Source organism: Marmota monax, unplaced genomic scaffold, assembly GCF_021218885.2.
Source record: "Marmota monax isolate L192 unplaced genomic scaffold, Marmota_monax_Labrador192_F-V1.1 WCK01_AAM20220418_F8-fsc00006, whole genome shotgun sequence".
Classification (NCBI taxonomy): domain Eukaryota; kingdom Metazoa; phylum Chordata; class Mammalia; order Rodentia; family Sciuridae; genus Marmota; species Marmota monax.
The window spans coordinates 17,706,986-17,727,857 of NW_026693712.1; the positions used below are offsets into that span (position 1 = coordinate 17,706,986).

General features: G+C 36.2%; 1 protein-coding gene across 1 annotated transcript in view; it reads right to left on the bottom strand.

Annotated features, from left to right (window-relative positions):
* Positions 1-20,872, bottom strand: part of LOC124103413 (uncharacterized) — a 105,269-nt gene that overhangs the window by 62,844 nt on the left and 21,553 nt on the right. Inside the window, 2 exon segments of the mRNA XM_058584383.1 lie at positions 834-838; positions 2,008-4,449. Of these exon segments, the coding sequence (XP_058440366.1) occupies positions 834-838; positions 2,008-4,449 (2,447 nt within the window).

Genomic DNA, 20,872 nt, shown 5'->3' on the forward strand with positions numbered 1-20,872 from the left:
GTCACCAATAATCTCAAAATGAGACTTTCAAAATTCATATTGTAATTTTAATCATATTTAAATATGCATAAAATCATATATAAATGGAAAGATAGACTGAATAACATTGGTTTAAATTAATTTTAACATATAGATCAGAAATTAAACTGAGAAATGAAGAAAATTGGATGAATCATTAGGAATTATAGTATATATGAATTATAAAATTGAATACCACAGTTTCCCTATTTATTCCCTAACTAATCCAGTGAACAGGAGAGGAAACTCAAATTAACCAGTGAGGAAAAAAGGGAAAGATATGTTGAAGTAAAGGGACAGTAAAGACTGATAACCAGATGGTTTGAATAATAGTGAAAGTTCAATTATACAAAATTACATAATTCATTGTACAACAGAAAGTATTCAATTACAGAAGAACTTTTGTCCGTTAAAGTATCTTAGTGTATTTAAATATCAATACATCACAGGTGAAATAAAGACTTTTCCAATCATTCAAAATTTTTATTAAGAACTTAAAATGGTCTAATGACCGTGTTAATCATGCCATAATGGGGAGCTATTGACAAACATGATTTAAGCAACTTTTAAAAAATTGAAAATCTTAGGGAACTAAAGGGACCAAATAGAAGAAGGCAGCACAAAAAATAGACTGAGTGGACCTGCATACATTTTTGTCCTCCATCAGGTTTATTTCTAATTAACTAATTAACTAATTTTGAAGTCCTACATTTAAAATATTTGCTATCATTACACAGGATAAAATTTTCCCATCTGGAATATTTTGGGGTTTTATATCCTCTTCCCCCAATGTAGCTTTTATTTTGTGAACTTACAGTGGCTAAACCATTAATATAGGTTTTTCATAAATACTCCAAAAAATCTGAAAAATGCAAATCCCAATTACATGTGAATTTTCTAAAAATTGATAAAGGTCAAAGATATATTCTCTGGTATAGTTTTAGATTTTGATGAAGGGCTCAGTTAGAGGGTTTTAAATAATTAAAACAGGTTTTTAAAGGGGGGATTAGAATAAGCAGAGAATTTTAAAGACTATTTTAAATAGAAAACATGAAAAATTGGCATGCCTTTGAAAATCACTGAATAGGTACTATTAGTTAAATAGTAGAACTTAAATTTTAAATTATTTTAGAATATGAGTGATTTTCCTACTGGTGATTGAGCCCACAATGTTATAGCACTTAGCTACATCTCCATTGTTTGTATTATTTTGAGGCAGGATCTAAGTGACCAAGGCTGGCATTAAGCTTACAATTTTCTGGCAATAGGTTACTGCCCAGCTGAGTGATTTTTGACAAAAATTTATAATTTGTAATGTGAATGTTTTGTAGAATCCAACAGTTAGGCTTCTCGCTAAAGAGTAATATTTTTTACATGTCAATATTTTAAAGAAGTACATATTTAGACAAATGCATGGAGGGTGCAATTTATTCATGAATAAACCTATATTAATGGTTTAGCCACTGTAAGTTCACAAAATAAAAGTTACATTGGGGGAAGAGGATATAAAACCCCAAAATATTCCAGATGGGAAAATTTTATCCTGTGTAATGATAGCAAATATTTTAAATGTAGGACTTCAAAATTAGTTAGGAGCATATGAGTTTTCTGGGGATGTGAGTTTGGGGTAAGGTGCTTTAACTTAAAAATTAAGGATTTCTAAAAATACAAAATTTATTTCACACTTTAAATCTAAGTTGTTAGACTAATTTTAAAAAAGGAATACAAAGAAAATTTACATTAATCATACCACAAGACCATATATTTAGAAATATCAGTAATGTGCACAGAATTGGAATAGATACTTGAGAGAAGAGGAGGAGGAGGAGGAGGAAGGAAAGAAGAAAAGAGGGGAGGGAGGATTGGGGAGGGGAGGGGATGGGAAGATAGGAGAGCAGAGGAGAGGAGAGGCATAAATGGGCAAAGCAATAAAAACAGAACTTTGTACAAATTGAGACCAGACTCAGTGGATCCTTCTTGGTATTTAACTGAATTCAAAATTATTCCTGAAACTGGGATTTTCGTCCCTTTCTGTCTCCACACCTTGAGCAAGGAAACTGGGGATAATGGGCTTAGGAACTTTGAACTCGCTGGTGCCTGAGCTGCCCATCAAACACACTTCATATTGGTAGCTCTGAGACAGGGTACCCGTGCCACTAACATCCACCAGGTGACCCGGAAAGTGGCCCTCAGGAATAGAACAGACACCCAGCGGCACCGCCCTGCGCCTCCTGCACAGCCTCACCGCCAAGAACACCAGCACAGAGAAGAGGAAGAGCGATGACACCGAGGCCAAGGCGATGACCAAGTAGACAGTGAGCAAGTCCTCCTGCGCGCGCTCGGGCGCCACTTCCGGGAGCGGCAGGTAGGGCTGGGAGAAGCCATCCACCAGCAGCACGTGCAGCGTGACGCTGGCAGACAGCGGAGGCTCGCCATTGTCCTTGACCAGCACCACCAGCCTGTGCCTGGCCGCGTCGCGCTCGCTCAGCAGCCTGGCGGTGCGCACCTCGCCATTGTGCGCCCACACGCCAAACAGCCCAGGTTCCGTGGCCTTGAGCAGCTGGTATGACAGCCAGGCGTTCTGGCCCGAGTCTCCATCCACCGCCACCACTTTGGTGACCAGGTAGCCCTGCTCTGCCGCCCTGGGAACCAGCTCAGTGCAGGGCGCAGAGGCGTTCTGCATTGGGTACAGCACGAAGGGCGAGTTGTCATTTTCGTCCAGCACCACCACGCGCACCAGCGCCTGGCTGCTGAGCGCGGGCGAGCCTTGGTCTGTGGCGCCCACGCGGAACTCGAATGCCTGCAGGGCCTCGAAGTCCAGCGCCCTCAGCGCGAACAGCTGCCCATTGTCTGCGTTGATGGAAACCAGCGAGGCGAGGGGCAGGTGTGGGTCCTGGTTTGGCAGCAGCGAGTAGGTGATCTGGGCATTGGTGCCTGAGTCTCTGTCTGTGGCGTTGACACTGCCTATGTGCAGAGCGGGCTGGTTGTTCTCGTGCACCAACAGCGTGTACGACATTTGGGAGAAAGCAGGGGCATTGTCATTGACGTCAGAAACGAGGATTATTATGCTGTGCTCAGTTTTCAGCCTGGGTGTCCCCATGTCACTAACAGTGATGGTGACATTATACTCAGGCCTGGTCTCCCTGTCCAGGGCTGTGTTTGTCACCAGAGTGTAAAAGTTCTCTACAGAAGGTTTCAGGAAGAAAGGAAGATCATCTGGGATAGAGCACACTATTCTTCCGTTGTCTCCAGAGTCAGAATCTGAAACACTGAATATGGCAATTATGGTTTCCTGCAAGTTTTCTGGTATTTGATTGATAAGTGTGGACATGGTCAGTTCTGGAGGGTTGTCATTCAAGTCTATCACTTGGATAAGAACCACAGAACTTGCAGAAAGTCCCCCACCATCTGTTGCCTGAATATTTATAGTGTAAGTCTGAACTGATTCAAAATCCAGCTTTTGTGTTAAAAGGAGTTCTCCCGATTTTGCATTTATTTGAAAGGTTTTGCGAATATCTTCAGAGGCTTGGAAAAATGCATAAGATATTTGTCCATAAACTCCAATATCTAAATCCCTGGCAGAGACAGTAGCAACGTGGGATCCAATGGGGCTGTTTTCTGGAACCTGCACCTCATAGAGTACTTTTGTAAACTCAGGGGCATTGTCATTGATGTCCAAGATTTCAATGCGGACCAGGGCAGTACCAGACCTTGGTGGAGTACCGCCATCCAGCGCTGTAAGAGTTAACCTGAGCTCAGGCTGTTCCTCTCGATCCAGTGCTTTGTCCAACACCAGCTGTGGTAATATGCCATCAGCACTGTCTTGTGTTGTAAGATGAAAGTAGAAATTGGGGCTGATTGTGTAATTTTGGAGACTATTGCTTCCTACATCTAAGTCCTGGGCACGTTCTATTAGGAAAGTGGTTCCGGGTGTGGTACTTTCTGAAATTTTCAAAAATATTTCTTTGTCTAGGAAGACTGGAAAATGATCATTTATGTCCCTAATCTGTAGCTCAGCCTGAAAAAACTGCAAGGGATTTTCCAATAACACCTGGAAAGGTAATACACAGGGCTCTGTAGAACCACATAACTCCTCTCGGTCCAGCTTCTCATTTAAAAATAAATCCCCTGTCTGCCTATCAAACTGTAAACTCAGTTTTTTCCCTTTGGACACAACCCGGGGACCCCGCACAATCAGTTCATCTACTTCCAGCCCCAAGTCTTTTAATAAATTGGCCACAAAATAGCCACTCTCCATTTCCTCAGCCACCGAATAGCGCCTACTCTCAAAACCAGCCAGAGCCATGCCCAGCAAGACAAAGAATATCAGGACTTGCCTTTGTTCCAGAAGGAGTTCCTTTCTGTCTCTGGTTTCCATTGCTTTCTGGTCTCTCAGCAAACCGTAGTCGCTGACTCTTCTCTCACAAATATCTTGTTAATATTGAGATAAGTGAACAATCCTAGGGCCTCGATTTCCCGGAACCACCGCCTTAGAAAGCCTCCTCCTCCTGCTTGCTTCTTTATCTGAATATCTGGCTAAACCCGCCGTCACCGGTTGGCTTTTGTTCCTTCTACTTCTAAGGCTACAGCGCCACCCCGCGTTCTTTCCGAGCATTTTCTCCAAAACTAAGCAAATCAAAATTCTTTCATCCAGATTGATGATTAAAATTGAGTATTTTTGATTAGTGTCTTCCAATTTACCAAAGTCTTAGTCACATTTTGAAAGGCTTTCATTGCATCTAAAATTACGTGGAAAGCATTGACATATTACTTTAGCTTCCTTGGAGATCTATGTGGCTATGGAAAAAAGATCAACTTTAGAAACTGAGTGACCTCAGTCCTAGGATGCAGTAGAAAGAAGACTTTGATTAGAAAGTTCCCAGTTTTTATAAGAATTTGTGTATCCACACATCTGGATGATGATTAGGTTACCATCCTCACACTCAAATCCAAATGAAAAATATCAAGATTCAAGAAAAGCACAGAATTCAATGAGAATGTTCTGGTATACAATGAAATATTCTTAATTATATTTCTTGAATAGCTCCCAATTCTCATTTCCTTGAAGTTTGATATGAGTGAGCTACATGAAAATCTCCAAGAGCAGTCAGTTTTTCTTGTGAATATGATAACATTTTAATTTTTATTTCTAACAGATTAAGAGCATTTTATAACTTTGATTCAGTATTGAATCTAGCAAAATTAATAATTCCATATCAAAAACTCAGCAAAGCTATGTGCAGTGGTGTACACCTGTAATCTCAGTGGCTTGGGAGAATGAGGCAGGAGGATGGCAAGTTCAAAGCCAGCCTCAGCAGTGAGGCCTTAAAAAACATAGTGAGACTCCATCTCTCAATACAATATTAAAAAAAGGCTATGGATGTGGCTCAGTGGTTGAATCACTGTGTTCAATCTCTAGCACACACACATACAAAATGTCTTTAAAGAAATGTTCCAAACAAGGTACATTTCTTAGGTTTTTAAAGTTACCATCTTGTTGTGTTTTAAAATAATATATGGTAAAAAGAATGAGTTATCAAGCCAGACCTCAGACTTGATAACCACAGAGAGACATGAAGGAAACTAAATGCATACTGCTTAAGGAAGCCAATCTGAGGGGCTTGTGGATGTGTCTGAATGGTAGAGCACTTTGGTGAGGACCTGAGTTCAATCCCCAGCACTGCACAAAATACAAAGTTCACCAATCTGAAAAGATTGTGTACTGAATTATTCCAACTACATGAATTTCTAGTAAAAACGAAAATATAGAGAATTAGAGAGATCTGTGGTTGCCAGGGGCAGATGGTTGGAGGAATAAAGAGATAAAATACAAGTGATTTTTAGGGCAATGAAACTTTATTATGCTGTAATGGTAGATATCCTATATCCTGTAATAAAGGATATTACATATTTGTAAAAACTCACAGAATAGTACATCATCAAAAAGTCAACCCTAATATAAATTATTAACTTTAGTTTATAAGGCATCAACATTTGTTCGTACTTAAAATAAATATGTAATACTAAGGCAAGATTAGTTATGATAGGGAAAACTAAGTGGGAAAGATAAGGTAAATAGGAATGTAATACTATCTGCCCAATTATCTGTAAAACCTAAAATTGCTCTAAAATAGTTTTTATAATAATTTAAATTTTTTACCAAAAAATTTAAAATATAAACAATAAACACAACTCTACCCTCCATCCAAACAAAATAATTATTTATATTTTGTCATATTTGCTGTTCTTCTTTTTTTTCTACATGCAACTTTTTGATGATTAATTTGAAAGTTACTTGTAGATATTATGATTCTTCTAAATATTCAGCAAGTATTTTCTAGGTATAAGGACATTATCCCACAAAATCACAATGCTACTAAAATACCTAAGAAAATTAATAACAATTCTACATGATTTTAAGTCCAGACCCTAAATCTCACTAAATATCCTTCCATTATCCTCTTCCAGTTTTCTTTAACTTTGATAAGAATCACATTCATTGTTGAGTTCCTTTTACAAATGCACTATTTTCTTAGCCACTTGTTGTAAAGAATGTCTCAGAAACTCTTTAAACCAAATTGTATAATTTTATTAGGTGGTAGGTCTATTTACTATAGAATATTCTCCCACCTCTGTGATACTAAATTTTTTGAAGTGTCCAGACTAGTTTTTCTTTTGGGATATCCTATATCCTGAATTTGTTAGTTTCCTCGTAGTGTCATTTAAATTGTTCCTCTATGCCTTGTATTTTATAAGACTGAAAGGATGACTTTTTTTGTACTAGGGATTTAACCCACAGGTGCTTTAATCAGTGAGCTACCTCCCCAGCCCTTTTTATATTTTATTTTGAGATACAGTCTTGCTAAGTTGCTTATGGCCTCAGTATATGGATATTTATTAAATGTAACAATGCATAACATTTAAAAAGCTCCCATTTTCTGTAAAATATTGGAAAATAATAGGTTTCTTTTGTTAACATTTAGAAATCAGATACCTACTTCTATCCTGTTGGAATTATTTGTTTATTTTTTATTTATTGGTTATTTTTAGTTGTACATGACAGTAGACTATATTTTGATATAATTATATGAGCATGGAATGTATCTTATTCTAGTTAGCACCCTATTCTTCTGGATGTACTTCACTGTGATGTTTTCATATATGTATATAGGAAAATTATGTCAGATTCATTTCATGACTATCATTTTATGATATTATAATAATAATTCAAAACATTTCAATTCATTTACATTGAGCATTAAACACAATTAATCCAGGTGAAAAACATCCAAAAACCCCAGTCTTGAAAGACAACTCTTTATATGGGTTACAAAACTTTAAGGTGGGTTATAATACTTTAATTACTTCATAAAGACAGATGATGACTGCTAGGTCACTCGAAATTTTACCTTTAACCTAGCATATGATTATTATTTGGGGGGAGTTTCTCTGAATTAAATAGTTATAATGATTTTAGGATAACATAAAGGAGAGGAAAATAGATGATGAAGAAAATTACATAATCTAGCACCTTTCACAGCTGAAGGAAACTTAATATCTAAGAGACTTTAAGAAGAGGAAACAATACTCAAGAACATATTATGTTTTATTGTGCAGAAAGAACTTTTAAACTTTCCATGTTGAGTCATTTTTCTCACAATTCATTAGCTTTCACCTTTCTTTCTGTTTCAATGCTATTAATAAGTCTAGAAATAAAAAGGAAGTTTCCTTTTTTCAGAGATGATAGAATCAATACCAATATTATATATATATATATATATATTTTAGTTTTCAGCGGACACAACATCTTTATTTGTATGTGGTGCTGAGGATCGAACCCAGCGCCTTACACATACCAGGTGAGAGCGCTACCGCTTAAGCCACATCCCCAGCCCAATACCAGTATTTTATATTTGTAGATGACTTCTAGCTTTTAATGCATTATTTTCCCAAAACTATTTTAAATAATTATTTTTTCTTAAATCTTGATGATATTTCTTTTTGAGTACCTTTTATAAATGCTCTTATTTTCTTAATATCCTTTTAATAAGAAATTGTATAATTAGAATCTATATACTTATAAATCTAAATAAAATACTTATGCAGTTATATGATTTTAAAATTATTGTGAGAGAATCTATTATATAATAAAGAATTACAGTATTATGTTTATTTTGTTTCACTTTACTTTTTATATAATTCTCAGTTAGTGACATTATCCTAGGAGTCACACTTCATAAAATCCCAACATTAAAATATATATACAAAGAATTTTTACCTATGAGAAAAATATTTTAAATCAGAAAATAAAAGCAAGTCACTGTAATCTTACTACAAAACAAAATTATCAGTGAATTAAAAAGTAATTAAGAACACATTGTTTAAAAAAAATTAAAAAAAAAACACATTGTTTGAAGCTGTATCATCTTAGCCTTGCCTCTCTTTTTTGACTTAAGGATGATTTGGTTCTTTTGATTGACACAAGATATAAATTATAAAAACGAAGAGAAAGAAGAGTCAAAGAGATTTATGTGACTGCTTTCCCCTACCAAACATAATATCAAACAATATGGACATATGATCCACATTTCTAGCCCTCTTTCATAGGGAAAAATCTTTGGTTCTGCTCAATGGCTTTCAGCCTACAAGCTGCTTTTATTAACTCAGTTATCAAGTGGTAGAATAAAGAGGTATGTATGAACCTGTGGTGGCACTTACACAATGTGTTTTAGTCTTATTGAGGACATAAGCTTATCTGTTTTTACATAACCTTTTAATGCAAATAGTTCATGAAGATAAAGTGAGCAGGATTTCAAAATAAGGTGATTTAAGCAGAGAATCCAGCAGAGAAAAATTAAGGTGGTATTGTTCTCTTCCCACAGTACATATGTAACTAATTATTTTCAAAGAGACAGCTACACAAGAATCTTGGCATTTTTTGTTTGTTCATTTGAGAATTGCATGGTATTCTTGTACAATCTGTTCTCCTGAAAAATTTTGACAGGGAATTTGCACAAATATTCAAATTCTCTCACTCTCCCTCCCTTCCTTCTCACAATCTCTCCCTTCCCCTCCCTCTTCCTCTCTCCATCCCTTCCTCCATAAATATATTACATAATGTATATGACCTTTTCCATCTTCTCTTTCATGGTTACAATAGGTCAAAAATTTCATCACAATCAATAAATGGGCCAAGGACCTGAAGAGACATTTCTAGAAGATGATGTACAATCAATCAACAAATACATGAAAAAATGTTCATCATCACTAGCAATGAGAGAAATGCAAATCAAAACCACTGTTAAGATTTCATCTTACTCCAGTCAGAATGGCAGCTATTTATGAAGACAAACAACAATAAGTGTTGAAGGTACATTCATACACTGCTGGGGGGACTGCAAATTGGTGCAGCCAATATGGAAAGCAGTATGGAGATTCCTTGGAAAATTGGGAATGGAACCACCATTTGACCCAGCTGTCCCCCTCCCGGTCTATATCCAAAGAACTCAAAAACAGCATACTACAGGGACACAGCCACATCAATGTTTATAGCAGCACAATTCACAATAGCTAAACTGTGGAACCAACCTAGATGCCTTTCAGTAGATGAATGGATAAAAAAGTGGCATATATACACAATGGAATATTACTCAACAGTAAAAGATAATAAAATCATGACATTTGCAGGTAAATGGATGGAGTTACAGAAGATAATGCTAAGTGAAGTTAGCCAATCCCCCCCCCCAGAAAAAACAAATGCCGAATGTTTTCTTTGATATAAGGAGGCTGATTGATAGTGGGATAAGGTGAGGGAGCATGGGAGGAATAGATGAACTCTAGATAGGGCAGTGGGATGGGAGGGGAAAGGAGGGGGCATGGGGTAATTAATGATGGTGGAATGTGATGATCATTATTATCCAAAGTACAGGTATGAAGACACGAATTGGTGTGAAATATATGAAAAATTGTGCTCTACATATATAATAAGAATTATAATGCATTCTGCTGTCATATATAAATAAATAAAACTTTCATCAGGTTTAGGTAATCTAATAGATGATTGTATTTTTATGAAGACCACAATTGAATTTTCACTTTAAAAAGACAATATGGCTATATGTTTGTTAACTATTAAACATACTATAGAAAATAAATATATAATGAAGAAATTCAAAGACATGGAGAAAGGAAATATGTGGTGGGAGAAAGAAGCTTAAATATAAAGTTTAAATAATTTAGATGTGCTAAAGAAATATAATAATGCTCAAATGAGAAAATAATATATATTATTCCATTGAGATATTTATTTGAAAAAAATACTTTGAAAAGGAACAGGCAGATATCAAAAGAATGCTAAGACTATAGTAATAAAAAAAGAGATGTTAAGAGAAGAGTCTGAAACTTTCCCTAGGGCCTGTCAAGATATGGCAAGTAAAGCTGAACAAAACAAATGACCAATAGCAGCTGGAATCAGAGCATAGGGGACATCAGTGGCATCTCAGTGTCCTTGACCATACCTTAAATTTATGATTGGTTAGATTACTAACTCTCAGAAACCTGGTGATTCTGATATTTTCCTGTCTTGAGATTACATGCTATAAACAGACAGAGTCTCAAGTCCTTGAGTAAATGAGATAATGGGAATACCTTCCAGACATGGTCTCCTTCCACTGCTACCATATTGAATACCAAATATTCCTTTCTGCATCAAATATAACCTGAAGGGTAAGTTACCACTACCATCAAATGCTATCAGCCACACCAACACCATGCTCTCTACCTTGATTGAGCTACTTTTGTTTTCCTCATGCAAAACTTGGAACTTAAGGGCCTTACAATTCAGAAATGTCAGAGTAAATAGGTTCTTTGTGCTCATTTTGGTGCATATACTGTGACATCAGCAGTAAGTAGTTTGTTTAGAAGACAAATTCTTCTAAATCTGTCTGACACTATGCTGCTAAAGTATATGCACTCTGAGGTTGTGTTCCGAGGCTTTAAAAGTGGTAGGCAGTTTGGTGAAAAGGAACACATATTTATATGATGTTTCATTTATTTCAGATCCATATCTTTGGCAATTAGAATAATACTTATCTAGTCATTAACTACCTCTATTAAGGTTTGGAGGTGTAGTTATACATTCAAGTGATATATTTTCCCTTCTGTTCTGGATCTGAAACTTGGAAAAATAGAAACTATGGCCTCAAGCCAGTTCCCTGGGATGCTCTTCATGATTATCAGGGGTAGACTGTCTTTTACATTAAGATGGTATAGTTCCCTGACTCTTTGATTTCAGAATCCATGCTGTACATTAGTATTACTTTGGATATATTGGATCTAAGTAGTGGGGTTTTTTATTACCAATATATATGTTTTATTTTAAAATGTCATTAAGTCTTCAGTACTCTCAGAAAATCCTTAAAGAAATGCCTATCATGTCTTGCATCCAAATTTCAGAAAAATGTGATTGCTAGAGGATTTTTTTTCTAGTATTAGTACTTTATGGTACAACAAAGCAAAATCACTGACAACCCATAACTTTGGTGAAGACCAGTACAGATCTGAATATGTGTGGTGACCTGCCATTCAATATTTTTTATTATGGTTACTCAACTATTTCTTTCAATTGAGAAATTTGCCCATTACAGCTCAGGGTATTTCCTGCTACACAAGTCCTGAAATGTGAAAGATGGATATGGGAATTGGGATTCAAGATGTACTTATGAACACTGCTCTGTCTATATCCAAGTTCTGAACTTTGGTCCCTATAGGAACGCTCTATGGGATTTTTAAAAAATGGAATTATAAGGTTCAGAAAGATATTTATAAGAGGGTATTTATATCTGTGAATCTCAACTCAACTTGGAAAAATGCAACATGTTTTCCTTTGGTAACTGAAATGCAGCATCAATGTCTCACTCGGTCTATCCAATGGATCCAATCTCTATTTAGTATCAAATCCTGAGTCTGTTGATTGACAATGCTCATATATCTTTAGAAATGTTAATTACCCTCTCTCCCCACCCTCAGTTTGCCCATTTTAGGCCCAAATTTCTGCTAAACAATCAATGAAGGAGCCACCCTCCAGTGCCTCTGGAACAGAATTCTAGGTCCAGTATTCTAAGTGGAAAAATGCTAAGTAAAATAGAAAGAATCAGACTTTGCCTTAGATTGAATTTTAAACATCCCATTATTCCTTCTAACACTTTCCAATAAATGTGGCCCTGAACAAAGACTGATCACACTAATCTTTTTGTTACTTATGTCACCAGAATCTCAAGCTTCCAATACAACTCACACAGAAATATAATATGGTACATACAGCACTGTATTTACATTCTGGTTTAACCACCATCAAAGTCTGTGGTGTAATTGTATAACCTTAATTGGTTCTTCACATTCTCCAGAAAAATATATTTATGAAATGCAAATTAAAAAATGAAATATTTCATATTTATATATTTATTATTCAGTGTGTGTTGAATATGTATTTTTCTCAGCAACCATTGTAAATACATTAAGTATTGACAAACAGGTCTTATTTGAAGCACATTCTTTTGTATTCTCTTTAGTTTTTCTAAATAATATTGGAGAATATTAAATATTGGTACAGGGAATAAAGGTAAAATTGTTTTTTGGTCTCTTACATGACATTTCCTTTTATGTACTGGAAATCTTGGGTTATTAACTGGTAAATAATTAATTATTCTTGATATTTAATAAATAAGGAACTTAGTAGAAATTAACAAATATAAATTTAGCTTTGAAATAATTAAGCTACACAGCAATTCATGAGATTTACAACTTACATAATGAAAGAGACACGTAATTCTACAATTATTTTCCCTATAGTTTTATATCTGAATTTGATTTTTGTGTTATCAGTCATCAAAATCATTAAGGAATTTTGTTTCAAATAAAAACTATATAATATCAATCAAGCAAATAAATACCTGAATTAAGTAGATGGAGACCAGTACTGCTAAAAAGTAGATTATTACAACATGTCATGCTTCATTTATAAAATATCAAGAAAAACAAAAGATTATTTAAAATAAATGGCCTGAACTTCTCTGAGAAGTTATAAGGCTATCATTTTATGGGTGGAATTCTTTGTGAAGCTTCAGAATATCTGCCTGAAGTTTTAGGGTAACATCTTTAAGGAAGATCAAAGGAAAGAAGGCGTGAGTTTTATTTTATTTTGTTTTTGCTTATGAATAAAGAGGATTTAAAAAAGAATACATAATCAAACAGGAAAAAAAATAAAAAGGAAATGACTTGCAAGGTATTTTTTTGTACTGGGGATTAAACTTATGGGCACTTGAATACTGAGCCACATCCCCAGTGCTATTTTGTACTTTATTTAGAGACAGGGTCTCACTGAGTTGCTTAGCACCTTGCTTTTGCTGAGGTTGGCTTTGAACTCTTGATCCTGCCTCAGCCTCTGGAGCCAGTGGGATTACAAGCATGCACCATTGCACCAGACCTGATTTGCTAGCTTCTAAACACTCCTCTGTGAGATTGAAAGAAAGACAAAAATAGCTAAGCCACCAGTAATTGTTGCTATCAGCAAACAATCAGGTATGCTTCAGAAAAAAAAATTACTTAGAGCCATAAAATTATAATGACAATGGCTCAGAAAGGTAATGTTTTTTTCTCTACCTTTTATCCTGAATTCAAAAGCAAGAGTTCTATGGATAACTGTCTCCACTTACTGTCTTGTTTGAGCTTTTATGTATCTAATTTCATTGGAGATAAAGTAACATGGCATGTATCTCTCTTTTCTCTTTCCTGTATTAGGTTGGCAAAATATGGAATATCCTTAAATTCAATGTAAAGAAAATTCTGGAAGGAAGAAACAAGGTATTTTCTTTTTATCTCCGAGTGCTGAGATTATGGTCCATAAAGAGAAAAGGGTTGTTTCTGCAAGTCCCATGATGAAGCAGGTAACTGTCAACATGAACAATTCCATGGAATTGTTATCCAGTAGGATTGTCTTCAACATCTTCTGCATCAAGAAAAACATTTTTGAAACTATTTCTGCTGTCATCTTCTAGCCATATAATTACATTGCCAGATAATTTTCTTGCACCCAATGGTTATGATACAGTAATAGCAGTGGTAAAATGTTTCATTGGTGCTCTTTGGAAGTTGGATAATTCTTCGAGCCTGGAGAATTAGGCAAACCATTTCTTAATTATTTACTGAGACTAAATCTTCAGCCAAGATTTCAATAACAAGGTTGCTGAGGGACATGAATCTCAAGGATTATCACTGTCAAAATTTGGACCTCAGAGATCTTAAGTTAGTGTTGATATTTATCATTCTTTTCTGTGAGTATTAAACTTACCTTGGGTTGTTCTTCATTCAGCATTTTTTCCAGGAATGGACAAATTACTTACTCCACTATGGTATCACACATTATTATAAGAATGAAAATTGAAACTAATTGCACAGATTCCAAAGTGTTAGAGTCTGTAAACAAGTCAAAATAACACCTGGCATTTTGCCAGGGGAATGTTAGAGTTCGTAAACAAGTCTGGATGGTGCCTGGCAAAATGCCAGAGGGAGTGGTTTGAGAAGTAACAAAAATGAGCCAGTAAGTGTGGAGATTCCTTATTGGTTGACTGATGTATCTAGTTTATGCTAATTAGATAAGCTGTGTGGAATGTATAAATACTGCTCCTGTCCTGCAATAAACGGCTCCCTCTCCTGCTGTATCAACGTGCAGAAGTTGTTCGTCACCCCCCGGTTATTTTGCTGCAGCCAGCCGGCCTGCGGCAGATGGTGGCCCGTTACGGGGAGCCCCGGGACACTCTGGGGTAAGTGACGAAAAAAAGCTGCCCGTCCATAGATAGGACGGGAGCAAATCTGCTCGATCCCTAGACAGATAGGGCGAGAGGAAAAATGACCATTTCAAGAAAATGGAAAAGATTGATACAGTATGTTTGTGTCTTGTTTTGTCTCAGTGTATTGTATTGTCTTTATGACGAAAATATGGAAGGGGTGTTAAGTAAATTACTAAGGGAAGAAGGCACCCCAGTGGAACCAAGAATAGTTAGGGCATGTGTTGATAGAAGCCCAGGAACTCTAGTCAGAAAGAAACAGAAAGTTCAGAAGAAGAAGGATTATCAGGAAAAAAGTTGCAGCAAAAGGCTATTACTAAATACTTTTCGTTACCGGAGGGTGCGTGAAGCGGAGAGGCGGCTGCCGAGTGTGCAAGCCTCTCACAGCGCAGCAAGGATTTTCCAAGAGGTGGCGGCGACTGGCCCTTCCCCGCCTCCTGGCCGGGGAGCTGGCTCTTCCACTGCCGCGAGCCCAAATCTAGACCTGACCTGGAGGCACAGTCTCGCAGGCTCTTGTTCCCTGTGCCCAGTAGCAGTTTGAGTCAGGGACACTCCCCAGGGCCATCTGGGGTTGCCCAGGCACTACAGCCAGCAGAAGATGCTACTGGTGTCCCTGATGTTTGGTCATTTTCAATGCCAATAACTAAGCTACAATGGTTCTCCCACACCTGGAAGCTGATGAGTAATGAGCACTATTAATGCTTATTTCAAATGCAAAAAAAACCTTGAGATAATGTACTAAATTGTTCAGAAGGTTGTTTTCTTAGTAGAATACTACAGGATTTTCTTTAGCCATCCGGAGTTCCTGCCTTCGTCCCAGTGCCGGTGAAAAACGAGGGTGGAAGAATTCCCAGTGTTGCTGAGAACCGGACTGAGATTTCAGCTGAGAACCGGACGAGACTTCGGATTAAGCTAGCTGCCTGCAGAATTTACCTGGACTGTGATTTAAGCTAGCTGCCTGCAGAACTTACCTGGACTGTGATTTAAGCTAGCTGCCTGCAGAACTTACCTGGACTGTGATTTACTTGGACTGTGAGTTAATCTATTGAGACACTGCTTTACCTGGACTGAGACAACAAACTGTAATCTGTAACAAATTGTAACTCGGTATCTTTGCTAACAGTGTCATTGCTGGTATAATTTTTCCAAGGGCTTCTTGCATGGAGCCATCAATTGGCTTGGTATTGTGGCATTTTGTATCCTCCCTTTCTGTTTGTGGCAGGTTATTTATGGTGTTTCTGTAAAAACCACTATGGTCCTTATTTAAATTAAACAAAAGGGGGAAATGTTAGAGTCTGTAAACAAGTCAAAATAACACCTGGCATTTTGCCAGGGGAATGTTAGAGTTCGTAAACAAGTCTGGATGGTGCCTGGCAAAATGCCAGAGGGAGTGGTTTGAGAAGTAACAAAAGCGAGCCATTAAGTGTGGAGATTCCTTATTGGTTGACTGATGATGCTAATTAGATAAGCTGTGTGGAATGTATAAATACTGCTCCTGTCCTGCAATAAACGGCTCCCTCTCCTGCTGTATCAACGTGCACAAGTTGTTCGTCACCCCCCGGTTATTTTGCTGCAGCCAGTCGGCCTGCGGCACCAAAGATGGAAAAATCACTCAAGCTTCAAGCATGTGCCTGGTGCACATTATGAAACAGATTTTTATCAAAGTGTGCCTATTTACAACAGACTCATATTTTTCTCAGAAAACAAAAAGAAAGTTACAGGTAATACTTGGAAACAAAGAGGTCTTGCAAATCTAGTTTCATTGGGAGCAATGGTTCTTCTCTGGGTTGGTCTGAACTCTTTGGAAATAATCTGTTCTTTAATGTCCTCCTACCACTGTGTGGATGCTTCCCTTTCTGCTGCCAGCGCCAAATCTCAGTACTAACTCTGGCCACAGTTAGTAGCTTACCTTTTCCTGGACTAGTTGTACTACATTCAGGAAGAAAATGAAATACACCATTTGCCTTTTCTGCTATATTTTCTCTGGCAGTTTCCTGTGTATTATCTGAATGTATTATTGTCTTTAATGAAGTATTTCAAAGTTCTGTAAACGGAGTAAGATCAACTTATGTCTTGTCCACATTCATTTAAAGAAAGCTCTAGTATGTGAGCTTTCTACTCATGTTTTCAAATCATGTCAAGTCCCAGCACCTTTCAGATTTTGCTTTTATAAAATAGAACCTAAGGCAAATGCAGGCTTCTCCTCCTAACTTTTAGCTTGTAACACCACCAGGTGACCAAACTGAAAATCTGAGATGTACAATGCTTTCCTGCAGAAACCCAAAATATTCATTTATGGGAGTGGAATTCTTACCTCCTGATAGTTGTAATTACTTTTTCCATTCTTAGCTTAGTTAATGTGAACAAAATATTTATTAATTGTTTATTATGTTATCTGTGCAATTTCATTTGAGATTAACATTTGAATTTCTTAGGGCAGTCATTTGTCCATGAATTCATTGAATTTATTAGTTCTTCAGCTGGTATTTATTACAGATTATATCCAGACACTGTAAAAAGCATTAGGAATACAAAGTTTAATAAAGCCTGGTGCCTATACCTCAGGTAGTTATAGCCTTAGATGGGTGTGACACAGATAAAGCAACAATTAGAGTACTAAGTGATTTGTACAGGCACTTTTAGATATTTAATATTAAAAAGTTATTCAAGTAAGATCAGAAATTAAGTATTAAGAGAGAGTCTCAGAGGAAGTAAGGTTTAAACTAAGGTTAATTTTATGGGCAAACAAACTTAACCACTGAAATGATTTTCTATTGCAAATTAAACATTTGATTTTGCAGGAAATAATATTTTTTTCCTTGAAGGGTGGGATCACAATGACCCATGTAGGAATGCAGTCCTTTAGTCAATCAACATCAACAGAGTCCTACATGAAGGGTGGAGGGGTGACCACAAAAGATGAGGGATGGTCTTCCCAATTTGAATTTAGGTTACACTTCTAATATTCAACTTAAAGGGGAGCCTTGTAGCTTAAGTATGTGCATGGCTGAGTAGGAATTTTTAAAATATTATATTTAGGAAAAACTTTAAAATTGTAATTAAGAGCATAGGATTTTATATCAAGAAGATTCATATTCAAGTCCTGGCTCTACTGCTTCATATGTTATATTAAGAAAATTGTTCAATCTTTCCAAACTTCCATTATTTTCTCATGTGAAAAAAATACAAATAATTATGTTATCTACTTCATAAAGTTGAAAGAATTAAATGAAAATGTTTAAGACATGCTCAGCTTAGTTCCTGGAACATCATAGTATTTTGTAATGCTATTATTAGTGGTAACAATATGAAAGCACAAATTTTATCTACATAGTCCTTGTTACAGTTTGGATCTTGAATGTCCACCAAAAGTGCATGTGTTTAAAACTTGGTCTCCAATGCAGCAATGCCCAGAGGTAGAACTTTGGAGAAGTGATTGGATCATAAGAACTGTAACCTCATCAGTGGATTAACCCATTGAAGGATTAATAATGTGTATGGACTACTGGGAGAAGGTGAAAACTGTAGGCAGGTAGAACATGGTTAGAGGAAGTAGATAACTTGGAACCCTTGGGGATAATATCCTTTTTATTTATTTATTTATTTATCTATCTATTTCTTACATACATGACAATAGTGGAATGCATTACAATCATAATTATCCATTCACAGCACAATTTTTCATAACTCTGACAATAGTGGAATGCATTACAATCATAATTATCCATTCACAGCACAATTTTTCATAACTCTGTATATAAAGTAAGTTCACGTCAAATTATGCCATTATACATGAGCTCTCATTATTATTATTATTTGCATTACAATTCTTAATACACCTTTATACCACAATTTAGCATATCTCTGTTTGTATATAAGGTATGTTGACACCAAACTCACATCTTCATACATGTATTTTGTATAATGATGAGGGTCTCCTTCCACCATCCATGCTATGGGGATAATATCCTGTCCTTGGCTATCCCTCTTCTCTTCCTCTCCCCTTCCCCTCCCCTCCCCGTCTCTCCCTCCCTCTCTTTTTCTCTCTCTTCCCTCCCTCTTTCTCTCTCCTCCCTCCCCCTCTCTCTCTCCTCCCTCCCTCTCTCTCTCCTCCTCCCTCTCTCTCTTCTCCCTCCCTCTCCTTTTCAGCTGCCATGTGTTGAGCAGCTTTCTTCTTCCATGCCCTTCTGACATGATATTTCTGCCTTAGAGCCAGCCAACCATGAACTGAAACCTCTGAAACCATGAGCTAAAATAAAACCTTTCTTCCCTTAAGTTGTTATTGTCAGGTACTTGGGTCACATCAACAAAAATCTAACACAGTCATTTACTCCTATAAACAAATGTTGAGACTAAGTGATTTGTCATCTTTCCTCCTTAACTCAACAGGAAATACAGCAATTGTTTTTTTTATAAAATTTTTTATAATTTTTATTAAAGATTATAGTAGTTGGGTTCATCTCAACAAATTCGTACATGTATGGAATTCAATTTCAGTTCACATTTCCTACCTTTTCCCTCCCCTCCTCCCTTCCCCCATTTTCCTTCCTCTACTCTGCTGATATTCATTTCACTCATTTATTTATTTTTGATTTGTTCTTTCTACTTATACATCAAGATAAAATTTCCTATGGTATATTTATATATGCACATGACATGATATTCTTAAATAGATTATGTATTTTCCTTTCTTATCCCTTCTCTGATCTCTCAATCTCTTTCTTCTACTCTACTGCTCTTCCCTATGTCTTTGATACCAGATCCTCCCTTCCTTCTTTCATTTATTTTGCTCTAGCTTCCACATATAAGAGAAAACATCTGACCCTTGATTTTATGAAACTCACTTATACTTATTTATGTTAAAATCTAAAACCTCTAAGTATATTATAAATGATGAGAATTTCACTTAATGTTACCCTTGAGTAGAATTTTATTCTCATTTTTTTCATATATACACTCCATTTTAAATGAATTGACTTTTATCTCCATCTTAAAAATTTGGCAAGGAATCCATTACTACCTTTCACCAATGACCCCATTTCTAAAAATTTCCTATATATCCAAGCTTCATGGAAATAGTTTATACAAATACTGCTAATACTTCTTCCTTACTCTTTCCTCATCTTTGTACAATTTCTCATTAAGTGTTCTCATCAATGTCATTGATTCATGTCCATGCTGCCAAAGCTAGTAGATACTTTTCATTACTCATTTCATTTAAACTGTTAACAATCTTAAAACACAGTTTATAACTCCACCCTTATTTACACACACTTCTGACATTTTGATTTTCCTCTCTATTTCCTTCTAAATTCCTGTAGAGACTCATTATCTATCCTTTACATATTAAAGTTTCTCAATTTTGTTCCTTCTATAACTTAACATCCTCTTTCTTCACTCTATCTTCTCATGAAATTTGAGTACAGCAATTGCTACATGTTGACTATGTAATAATGGCCAGGTCTTAATCTCTCAAGCTGAAGATTCTTCATTTATAAAATGTATAAAGAGCTCTTTAGCTTAATAAAATACCTAACAAAATAAAATACCCTTGAAAATAGAAAATAAATTCTCAGAAGAGAATGAAAGGTTCACAGAGACATATTTAAACATATCTGTATGCTGATCTCCTGTTCACCTGGTTTGATAGCTCTTGCATGAACTGCTTAATTCTTTTACAGTAAGAAGTTTATCTTGAATGTCATAGTCATGTTGTATGTACAATGTCAAGCCCCAGAATTTTTCCACTTTTCCATTGTTGACATGGAATGGTTATCAAGGAAAGTTATGACTGCAATTTATTATAGATAGCCCATCCATGATAGATCTTTTCTAGGATAAATATTCACCATCCAAATTGCATGATTATCATAAATTTTATATGACTTGCCACTTTTGCAGGGGGTGAGTGGCAGTGGCAAAAGGAGGCATTATTTTCCAAAGTGTAAAAAGTAAGCCTCTGCTTACTTTCCTGGCTTCAGTTTTTAGCCACTTTTCTCATTAGTAAATGA